General features: G+C 52.5%; 1 protein-coding gene across 2 annotated transcripts in view; it reads right to left on the bottom strand.

Moving 5' to 3' along the window:
* CLMN (calmin) overlaps positions 1-5206 on the bottom strand; it is a 188018-nt gene extending 182812 nt beyond the window's left edge. For both annotated transcript variants that reach the window (XM_082275361.1, XM_082275362.1), the window contains exon 1: positions 4976-5206. In XM_082275361.1, the coding sequence (XP_082131487.1) occupies positions 4976-5060 (85 nt within the window). In that variant the 5' untranslated portion in view covers positions 5061-5206. The remainder of the gene's footprint in view (positions 1-4975) is intronic.
* Positions 5207-12195: the final 6989 nt, after the last annotated feature.

The raw sequence follows: 12195 nt of genomic DNA, 5'->3' as shown, positions 1-12195 counted from the left end.
TTATCATCCACCAGTTGATTGGCCACCATATTTCCACCACGGCACACCAAAAACAGCTCAGTACTGTGACAGTACAAATGATTTGCAGGACGAATCATCAGTCTCATATTGCATGCAACCAGTCTCCAACTATCTCCTGTAGCATGTCTTGAGTCTCCAAGCACCCCATGACTGATCTCTGGCAGTCTCATATTGCATGCGACCAGTCTCCAACTATCACCAGTAAGCATATCTTCAGTCTCCAAGCACCCCATCACTGATCTCTGGCAGTCTCATATTGCATGTCCCCTGTAGCATGTCTTCATTCTCCAAGCACCCCATGCGGCCCTTTTGTGCTCCCTATGTGGCCCCCGGACACCGGTAGTCATTAGTCAGAGTGCTGATATTGAAAATGGGCGGCGATGGCAGTGATCTCTAGCCTGCGGTGGCAGTGATCTCTAGGCTGCGGTGGCAGTGATCTCTAGGCTGCGGTGGCAGTGATCTCTAGCCTGCGGTGGCAGTGATCTCTAACCTGCGGTGGCAGTGATCTCTAGGCGGCGATGGCAGTGATCTCTAGCTTGTGATGGCAGTGATCTCTAGGCGGTGATGGCAGTGATCTCTAGGCGGTGATGGCAGTGATCTCTAGCTTGTGATGGCAGTGATCTCTAGCTTGTGATGGCAGTGATCTCTAGGCAGTGATGGCAGTGATCTCTAGGCGGCGATGGCAGTGATCTCTAGCCTGTGATGGCAGTGATCTCTAGGCGGTGATGGCAGTGATCTCTAGCCTGCGGTGGCAGTGATCTCTAGCTTGTGATGGCAGTGATCTCTAGCCTGTGATGGCAGTGATCTCTAGGCAGTGATGGCAGTGATCTCTAGGCGGTGATGGCAGTGATCTCTAGCCTGCGGTGGCAGTGATCTCTAGCTTGTGATGGCAGTGATCTCTAGGCGGTGATGGCAGTGATCTCTAGGCAGTGATGGCAGTGATCTCTAGGTGGCGATGGCAGTGATCTCTAGGTGGCGATGGCAGTGATCTCTAGCCTGCGGTGGCAGTGATCTCTAGCCTGTGATGGCAGTGATCTCTAGGCGGTGATGGCAGTGATCTCTAGGCGGTGATGGCAGTGATCTCTAGGCTGTGATGGCAGTGATCTCTAGGTGGCGATGGCAGTGATCTAAAGCCTGCGGTGGCAGTGATCTCTAGCTTGTGATGGCAGTGATCTCTAGGCGGTGATGGCAGTGATCTCTAGGCAGTGATGGCAGTGATCTCTAGGTGGCGATGGCAGTGATCTCTAGGTGGCGATGGCAGTGATCTCTAGCCTGCGGTGGCAGTGATCTCTAGCCTGTGATGGCAGTGATCTCTAGGCGGTGATGGCAGTGATCTCTAGGCTGTGATGGCAGTGATCTCTAGGCAGTGATGGCAGTGATCTCTAGGTGGCGATGGCAGTGATCTCTAGCCTGCGGTGGCAGTGATCTCTAGCCTGTGATGGCAGTGATCTCTAGGCGGTGATGGCAGTGATCTCTAGGTGGCGATGGCAGTGATCTCTAGGCAGTGATGGCAGTGATCTCTAGGTGGCGATGGCAGTGATCTCTAGCCTGCGGTGGCAGTGATCTCTAGGTGGCGATGGCAGTGATCTCTAGCCTGCGGTGGCAGTGATCTCTAGCCTGTGATGGCAGTGATCTCTAGGCGGTGATGGCAGTGATCTCTAGGCGGTGATGGCAGTAATCTCTAGGTGGCGATGGCAGTGATCTCTAGCCTGTGATGGCAGTGATCTCTAGGCGGTGATGGCAGTGATCTCTAGGTGGCGATGGCAGTGATCTCTAGCCTGCGGTGGCAGTGATCTCTAGGCGGTGATGGCAGTGATCTCTAGGCAGTGATGGCAGTGATCTCTAGGCGGTGATGGCAGTGATCTCTAGGTGGCGATGGCAGTGATCTCTAGCCTGCGGTGGCAGTGATCTCTAGACGGCGATGGCAGTGATCTCTAGGTGGCGATGGCAGTGATCTCTAGCCTGTGATGGCAGTGATCTCTAGACGGCGATGGCAGTGATCTCTAGGCGGTGATGGCAGTGATCTCTAGGCGGCGATGGCAGTGATCTCTAGGCGGTGATGGCAGTGATCTCTAGACGGCGATGGCAGTGATCTCTAGGCGGTGATGGCAGTGATCTCTAGGCGGTGATGGCAGTGATCTCTAGACGGCGATGGCAGTGATCTCTAGGCGGTGATGGCAGTGATCTCTAGGCGGTGATGGCAGTGATCTCTAGGCTGCGGCAGCAGCGATCTCTAGCCTGCGGCAATGACAGTGATCTCTAGCAGTCTCGTGTTACATGTTTCTAGTCTCTGACTGTATCCTGCAGCATTTATCCAATCTCCAGCCACACCTGTAGCACAGCCTGTGCCCTCTAGCAGTGAACGTTATGTGTGGCCCCTTGGTGACATGAAGGGCCACAGCTGACCTTGTTAGTTGCAAACATCTTCCATACATTATCCAAAGATAAAAATTGAGCTCTACATAAATACATTCTATACCTGAGGACTGTAACACAGCATTCTATGTAACAATATACAGGAGACGGACACTTTGGGTAATAACTGACAAGTCCCAATGATGTTTGCAAGTGTGGCTGGTGTGGGACTACAAGTACAAGCATGCCCCCCTGAGCTGGTGTGGGACTACAAGTGTAAGCATGCCTCCCTGAGCTAGTGTGGGAATATAAGTACAAGCATGTCCCCTAAGCTGGTGTGGGACTACAAGTGCAAGCATTCCCCTGAGCTGGTGTGGGACTACAAGTGCAAGCATGCCCCCTGAGCTGGTGTGGGACTACAAGTACAAGCATGCCCCCCTGAGCTAGTGTGGGACTACAAGTACAAGCATGCCCCCCCTGAGCTAGTGTGGGACTACAAGTACAAGCATTCCCCTGAGCTGGTGTGGGACTACAAGTGCAAGCATGCCCCCTGAACTGGTGTGGGATTACAAGTACAAGCATGCCCCCCTGAGCTAGTGTGGGACTACAAGTACAAGCATGCCCCCCCTGAGCTGGTGTGGGACTACAAGTACAAGCATGCCCCCCTGAGCTAGTGTGGGACTACAAGTACAAGCATGCCCCCCTGAGCTAGTGTGGGACTACAAGTACAAGCATGCCCCCCTGAGCTAGTGTGGGACTACAAGTACAAGCATGCCCCCCCTGAGCTGGTGTGGGACTACAAGTGCAGGCATGCCCCCTGAGCTGGTGTGGGACTACAAGTACAAGCATGCCCCCCTGAGCTGGTGTGGGACTACAAATGCAAGCATGCCCCCTGAACTGGTGTGGGACTACAAGTACAAGCATGCCCCCCTGAGCTGGTGTGGGTTTACAAGTACAAGCATGCCCCTCTGAGCTAGTGTAGGACTACAAGTACAAGCATGCCCCCCAAGCTGGTGACAGCCTGCAGAAAAGCACAGTGACTGACAGGGGAGCTTTCTCCTTCTGCAGGAATTAAATGTGTGGCTGGCTCTGTAGCTCCTGTGGAACTACTAGTGCCAGCATGCCTAGTAAAGCAAAGGCAGCAACCTCTTTCTCATGGAGAGCACGCAGAATGCTGGAAGGCCTCAGGCTGCTGAGCACCTCTTACCCCTGGGGTTCTCAGAGCTGGCAGGCATGCTGGTACCTGTAGTCCAACATCACATGTTTTGCAAGCTGCAGATGAACAAAGCAGTTAGGAGACAGAGAGGAGCGAGGCATGCTGCGGCTTGTAGTTCCTGTGAGCTCATTGGTGGTTGCACATAACAGTAAAGGCTATGCTGGGACTTGTAGTTCCCCATCAGCCATACAGGGACTTTAAAGGACCGCTTTAGCCTTTCAACAGATGTGGAGCTGCAAAGCAATAAGTAACCAGGGCATGCTGGGACTTGTGGTTCAGAGATAACGATGTGAGCTCATCCAAAGAGTTGTATTACAGCCATGTAGGTGAATGCTGGGACTTGTAGTTCCCCATCAGCCATACAGGGACTTTAAAGGACCGCTTTAGCCTTTCGACAGATGTGGAGCTGCAAAGCAATGAGTTACCAGGTCATGCTGGGACTTGTGGTTCAGAGATAACACTGTGAGCTCATCCTAAGAGTTGTATTACAGCCATGTAGGTGAATGCTGGGACTTGTAGTTCCACCACAGAACAGGGTTAGGGGGTTGGAGAACTACAAGAATCAAAATGACTGCAATGTCGGCTTTGTAGATCCAGACAGCTACAGGTGGGTTCTAAGCTGAGGACCAGGAGAAAACCCCCCACCCCCATCCCCAGGATAATAACTCCCCCAAGATGATGGGACCCCCAGAATGATGGGACCCCCAGGATGATATGACACCCCCAGGATAACTCCCCCAAGATGATGAGACCCCCATAACGATGAGACCCCCAGGATGATATGACCCCCCCAGGATGATAACTTCCCCCAAGATGATGAGACCCCCAGGATGATGAGACCCCCAGGATGATAATTACCCCAAGATAATGAGACCCCCCATAATGATGAGACCCCCAGAACGATGGAACCCCCAGGATAACTCTACCAAGATGATGAGACCCCCAGAATGATATAACCCCCCCCCCCCCCCAGGATAATATCTCCCCCAGAACGATGGGATCCCCAAGATGATAATTACCCCAAGATGATGAGACCCCCCATAATGATGAGACCATCAGGATGATGGGACCCCCAGAATGATATAACCCCCCCAGGATGATATCTCCCCCAGAACGATGGGACCCCCGTGATGATAACTCCCCCAAGATAATGAGACCCCCATAATGATGGGACCCCCCCAGAACAATGAGACCCCCATAATGATGGGACCCCCCCAGAACAATGAGACCCCCATAATCATAAGACCCCCAGGATGTTTTGACCCCCAGGAAGATGAAACCTCCAGGATTTTAGGATCCCCCATAATGCTGAGACCCCCAGTAACAGAGCAGGGGGCGTGTCTGCCCCCCCGGTATGTAGTAGATGGGAGGGGTTTCTCGTACCTTGCAGGTTCTGCACTCTGATGTCGCTGATTTGTCCGATGAGCTCCTCTCTCTGGAACCAATCATCCCACTCGTGTCCCGCCATTGGAGGAGGAGGGGGACCGGGGGGCGGCGGAGGGTCCTCCCAGGACGGCGGAGAGCCCCGGCCACTCCGGACAAGTTCACCGAGGAAGTGCGGAGAGACGGAGAGCCGGAGCGCCCCTCCCCCGAGTCCGGGGAGAGAGAGAGAAAGAGCCCGCCCCTCTGCCAGCTGTGCCCGGCTCCTGACCCCGCCCCTACTGCCTGCCCACCTATCTACCCTACATAGAGTGCCCCTCCCCTACTGCCTGCCCACCTATCTACCCTACATAGACTGACCCCTCCCCTTCTGCCTGCCCACCTATCTACCCTACATAGACTGCCCCTCCTCTACTGACTGCCCACCTATCTACCATACATAGACTGCCCCTCCCCTACTGCCTGCCCACCTATCTACCCTACATAGACTGACCCCTCCCCTACTGCCTGCCCACCTATCTAATCTACATAGACTGCCCCTCCCCTACTGCCTGCCCACCTATCTACCCTACATAGACTGCCCCTCCCCTACTGCCTGCCCACCTATCTACCCTACATAGACTGACCCCTCCCCTACTGCCTGCCCACCTATCTAATCTACATAGACTGCCCTTCCCCTACTGCCTGCCCACCTATCTACCCTACATAGACTGCCCCTCCCCTACTGCCTGCCCACCTATCTACCCTACATAGACTGCCCCTCCTCTACTGCCTGCCCACCTATCTACCCTACATAGACTGCCCCTCCCCTACTGCCTGCCCACCTATCTAATCTACATAGACTGCCCTTCCCCTACTGCCTGCCCACCTATCTACCCTACATAGACTGCCCTTCCCCTACTGCCTGCTCACCTATCTACCCTACATAGACTGCCCCTCCCCTACTGCCTGCCCACCTATCTACCCTACATAGACTGCCCCTCCCCTACTGCCTGCCCACCTATCTACCCTACATAGACTGCCCCTCCCCTACTGCCTGCCCACCTATCTACCCTACATAGACTGCCCCTCCTCTACTGCCTGCCCACCAATCTACCCTACATAGACTGCCCCTCCCCTACTGCCTGCCCACCTATCTACCCTACATAGACTGCCCCTCCCCTACTGACTGCCCACCCATCTACCCTACATAGAGTGCCCCTCCTCTACTGCCTGCCCACCTAACTACCCTACATAGACTGCCCCTCCTCTACTGCCTGCCCACCTATCTACCCTACATAAACTGCCCCTCCCCTACTGCCTGCCCACCTATCTACCCTACATAGACTGACCCCTCCCCTACTGCCTGCCCACCTATCTACCCTACATAGACTGCCCCTCCCCTACTGCCTGCCCACCTATCTACCCTACATAGACTGCCCCTCCTCTACTGCCTGCCCACCTATCTACCCTACATAGACTGCCCCTCCCCTACTGCCTGCTCACCTATCTACCTTACATAGACTGCCCCTCCCCTACTGCCTGCCCACCTATCTACCCTACATAGACTGCCCCTCCTCTACTGCCTGCCCACCTATCTACCTTACATAGACTGCCCCTCCTCTACTGACTGCCCACCTATCTACCCTACATAGACGGCCCCTCCCCTACTGCCTGCCCACCTATCTACCCTACATAGACTGCCCCTCCCCTACTGCCTGCCCACCTATCTACCCTACATAGACTGCCCCTCCTCTACTGCCTGCCCACCTATCTACCCTACATAGACTGCCCCTCCTCTACTGCCTGCCCACCTATCTACCTTACATAGACTGTCCCTCCCTTACTGCCTGCCCACCTATCTACCCTACATAGACTGCCCCTCCTCTACTGCCTGCCCACCTATCTACCTTACATAGACTGCCCCTCCCCTACTGCCTGCCCACCCGAATACCCTACATAGACTGCCTGTCCCCTACTGCCTGCCCACCCAACTACCCTACATAGACTGCCCCTCCCCTACTGCCTACCCACCTATCTACCCTACATAGACTGCCCCTCCCCTACTGCCTGCCCACCTATCTACCCTACATAGACTGCCCCTCCTCTACTGCCTGCCCACCCAACTACCCTACATCAACTGCCCATCCCCTACTGTCTGCCCACCTCACTACCATATTAGGACTCCTCCTCCCTTACTGCCTGCCCACCTAACTATCAGACTTGTATAAAGTACTCGAAATTTCTACTTGAGTAAAAGTACAAGTGCTCGATCAAAAAATTACTTGAGTAGAAGTGGAAGTGCTCGCAGAAAAAGTTACTTAAGTAGAAGTACTAAAGTATTCAACATTTTTTTTACTTAAGTATTGCAAGTAGTTTTTTCAAAAAATTTGCTACTTAAGTACTAAAAGTAAAAAGTACCAGTAGTTTTGAAAAAAAATTTCTACTCAAGTACTGAAAGTAGAAGTACAAGTACTGTGTTATGTAGTTATTAAAGAAATAAGTCAAAAGTTTAAAACATCATATTGTTTTTTATTATTTCAAATGATTTATTCAAATGATTAACCTGTGTTTGTTAGTATTTTCTTGATGCACTTTAAGCGCTGTAGCACCATTTATTTGTTTGTTTCATATTTTCTTTTTATTGGAAAGATTTGGTATAGCAGCTTTTATTATACACAGCCTTTATTTTCGTATGCGCTGATTTACAAATGACATTATACACATTTTTTTGAGCTTTATGCAACCTGCCATCTACTGTTCTGGCAGTGGTAATTTTTTTAAAAGTAACGAGTAACTATGCAGCACAAAAAAAAAAATACTTGAGTAGAAGTATCAAAATCATCGAAAAAATGTAGTGAAGTAAAAGTAGAAGTAGGAGAAAAAAATTCTACTCTAGGAAAGTACAGATACCGCATTTCGGTACTTAAGTACAGTACTTAAGTAGTTCTACTTCGTTACTATACATCTCTGCTAACTATCCTACATAGACTGTCCCTTCCCTACTGCCTGCATACCCAACTGCCCTATATAGACTGCCCCCTCCCCTACCTACTGCCTACCTACCAACTACCCTATATAGACTGCCCGCTCCCTGTACTGCCCGCCCACCCAATTACCCTATATAGACTGCCGCCTCCCCGTATTACCTAGGTCCAACCTACCCTCACTCCATACTGCCTGCCTGCCCAGCTCTGTCTTACCCCGCTAACTTCATCTTGCCCCAACCCTGTACTGGCTGCCTATCCAGCTCTATACTGCCAACCTATATCCATTCTGCCCCCACCCTTTACTGACTGCCTACCCAACTGCCATATATAGATTGCCTACATACCTTCTTCTGGCCTCTGCCCCATACTACCTTTTTACCCAACCCTATCCTGCCCCCATCCTGTACTGCCTGCCTACCCAACTGCCCTATATATACTGCTCACCCAGCTCCATCCTGCCAAAACCCCATACTGCCTGCCAACCCAGCTCCATCCTTTTTGCCTACCTACTGGACTGCATTCACTAAGAATGCCTGCCTACTAAACTTCACCTTGCCCCCACTTCATACTGCCTCCTGCCAAACTCCATCTTACCCTGACCCTACCTACTGCCTGCCTACCCAGCTCTCTACTGCCATCCTAAATCCATCCTGCACCAAACCTGTACTGCCTGCCTATCCAACTGCCCTATATAGACTTCTCCCCCATCTCCATAGTGGCCCCACTCTATACTGCCTGCCTACTCAACTCTATCCTGCCCCCACCCCATACTTCATCCATCCAGAATGACTGCCTCCATGCTGCCCCAAACCCTGAACCACCAGCCTACCTATCCAACTCAGTCCTGCCAACCCAACTCCATACTGACTCCTTACACAAGTCCATCCTAACCTGACCCTGTACTGCCTACCTACCCAGCTCTATACTAGAACTCTAAATCCATCCTGCCCCCACCCTGTACTGCCTGCCTAACCACCTGCCCTGTATAGACCGCCTACCTACCTCCATCCTGCCTCCACCTCATTCTGCCTCCTGCCAAACTCCATCTTACCCTGACCCTACCTACTGCCTGCCTACCCAGCTCTCTACTGCCAGCCTAAATCCATCCTGCACCAAACCTGTACTGCCTGCCTATCCAACTGCCCTATATAGACTTCTCACCCATCTCCATAGTGCCCCCACCCTATACTGCCTGCCTACTCAACTCTATCCTGTCCCCACCCCATACTTCATCCACCCTTTACTGCCTGCCTAACCATCTTCCCTATATAGACCGCCTACCTACCTCCATCCTGCCCCCACCTCCACCTCATTCTGCCTGCCTACCCAATGCTAAATAAACTTCCCACCCACATACCCTGTTCACTGATCTTCTTTCTGTCTCTGTGCAACATTGCCACTCATTTTCACCCTGCCCACTTCCCTTATATAGCCTGCCCACCCAACTATATTCTGCCTCCGCATACCCTTTTCATTTCTTCTCACCTCCCACTTATAGAATATCCATCCACCTCCATCCTGCCCCTACAAAACCTGTCTTCCTGACTTCATCTTGCCCACCTCCCCTATATAGTGTGCCTATCCACCTCCATCCTGCCTCTACAAGACCATCCATCTTCACCATTCCCACCTCCTTTATATAGACTGCCCACCCACCTTCAGGCTGACCTTAAAAGTTTGCCCCCTGGAAAAAAATCTGCAGACGCCCATGCTGCCCACCTCCCCTATATAGCCCACACCTTTCCATAGACTTACCTTTATCCTGATTCCTACCCCTATATAACTTGCCCACTTTTCTTCATTCTTCAAACCTCCCCCATAAACTCTTCCTACCCACCTTCCTCCTGCCCTTAAATACCTTGTCCACCCACCTTTATCATGCCCAACTACCTTCATACTACCCCTATATAACAGTTTCGCACTCTCCATCCTGCTTCTATATACTCTACCCACCAGCCGCGAACAGTCCATGAGGGGCACAGCCTCCCTAATCCCCACGCGGGGCGCCGGACGTATAGAGTTCTACAAGTTTTTTTTTATTTTTGAAGCACATGATTAGAGCTGGAGGCTCTAATTGGCTTCAGAAAGGTTGGGCTCGTGATGCAGAGCACTGCGCCCCGAGCCCATCCACTTGTGGCATTAACAAACAAACATCCGCTATTGTCTTCTGGCTTCTCCATCCGGCCAATCAAGACTGGTAGCGGGTCCTAAGACCGGATTGGTGGGGAGGAGAAGCGACCGGATTGGTGGGCAGGAGAAGCTGAGGAAGCTACTGAAGCCACCTGCAACCTGGATGGGGTAAGTGCGGGGCTGGCAGGGGGGTGAGGGGTTTGTTTGCTGCCCCCCCAAAAAAAAAAAAATAGAGCAACAGCCACCACTGCTACCCACCCTCAATGTTCTGTTCCTGTATTATCTTCCCATTCACTTCCATCCAATCCAGGGCTGCCGTTAGAAATCACAAGGGCCCCATACAGTCTACCTGACAGGGCCCCCTTCCCCCAGCTGAACGTGACGGAGGACATCGATTTATCAGTCCCTTTCTCTGTAGCCTCAGCTGCACAGATGAATGAATAGGAAGCGCTCTGAGACTTCCTGCTCATTCACAAACTGAAGCATACTATGTTACAGTAAAGAATGGACACAGGAGTGATTGGTTACCGATCGCTCACTGTGTTCATTCAGGAAAGGAAGGAAGCATTTACTGGCCCCTTTCCCCGGTCTCCATCCTGAACCATCCCTCTGTGTGCCTGCAGCAGCCAGTAGAAGAGGAGAGGAGGGAAGCCGACAGCACTGCGGGGGGGGGGGGGGGAGACACAGGGGGGCCTGGACAGCAGATGGAAGGGGTGCATGTGCTAGAACCACTGTCCCTGCAGTGCAGTCAGAGGGAGAAAGAGGAGGAGAAGCTGGCAGCACTGCAGGAGGAGGCAGAAGAGGATCGGTCTGCAATAAGACAGTACTGCCTGACCTCCTGTTCAGCAGGTGCTTAGGCCCCCCTTTTGAATTGATGGGGCCCAGTACAGGAGGGCTGTCTGTACTGCCTTATCAGTGGCCCTGCATCCAATCACAACACAACCTTCCCACCCACCTCCAGCCTGCCTCTGAATAGCCTGCCCACCTACCCCCCTCCTGCCTCTGTAGAGCCTGCCCACCCAGTGATTTTTTTTGGGGGGGGGGATTTAGGGGATGGGGGGAGGGGGTAAAGATTTGTGCTGGGAGGTGGGGGGAATTTATACTTAGGGGGTAAGCTTGCAGATTAGTGCTCAGTGTTTTTTTGGGGGGGTGGGGGGGGGGGGTTTTACTGACACATAATCCTCATACATCTTGTGGGGGAGCATAGGTTGGCATGTTCGCCCTGGGCTCTAGATGACCTTGTCCTGGCCCCCCATCCCTAAATCTCACTAACTCAAATGACTCCCCCAGCTTAAATCCTCTACCCCTAAAATTTCCCCTCCTAGTTCACATCTGCTCCCCCCACTTCAAAGTCTCCCCTCCCAGCACAAACTGCCCTAAAATTACCACTCTTAGTACCGCCCCGCCCCCCCCCCCCCCAAAAAAAAAAAAAATTCCCCTCCTAGAACAATACTTCCTGCCAGCCCCCAAATTCCCCCTTCCAACACAAATCACCACTCTTAGCATTCCCCCCCTCCAACCCAAATTTCCCCTCCTTGAACAATACTAACTTCCTAACACCCCCCCCCCCCCCCACACACACACACAAATTCCCCTTTCCAACACTTCAGAGTTTCCCCTCCTAGTACACATCTTCTCCTCCTAGAACAATATTTACTTCCTGCCACCCCCCAATCTCCCCCTTCTAACACAAATCACCACTCTTAGCACACACACACCCCCCACACACCCCCCCCCATTTCCCCTCCTTGAACAATGCTAACATCCTGACGGACGCCACCCCCCCCCCAGTCCTCTTTCCAACACAAATCCCCTCCCCCCATTCTCCTTGTGGTCCCCCCCCACTTCAAAGTTTTCCCTCTCAGCACAAACTGCCCTAAAATCACCACTCTTAGCATTCGCACCCCGCCCCAAATTTCCCTCCTAGAACAATATTTACTTCCTGCCACCCCCCAATCTCCCCCTTCTAACACAAATCACCACTCTTAGCACCCCCCCCCCCATTTCCCCTCCTTGAACAATACTAACATCCTGAAGCCACCCCCCCCAGTCCTCTTTCCAACACAAATCCCCTCCCCCCCATTCGCCTTGTGGTCCCCCCCCCCACTTCAAATTTTTCCCTCT

The sequence above is a fragment of the Pelophylax lessonae genome, assembly GCF_965119305.1.
Source record: "Pelophylax lessonae genome assembly, chromosome: 13".
Lineage (NCBI taxonomy): Eukaryota > Metazoa > Chordata > Amphibia > Anura > Ranidae > Pelophylax > Pelophylax lessonae.
Note: the sequence above shows the minus strand (reverse complement) of the source record. Positions and strands in the feature narration are given on the sequence as shown.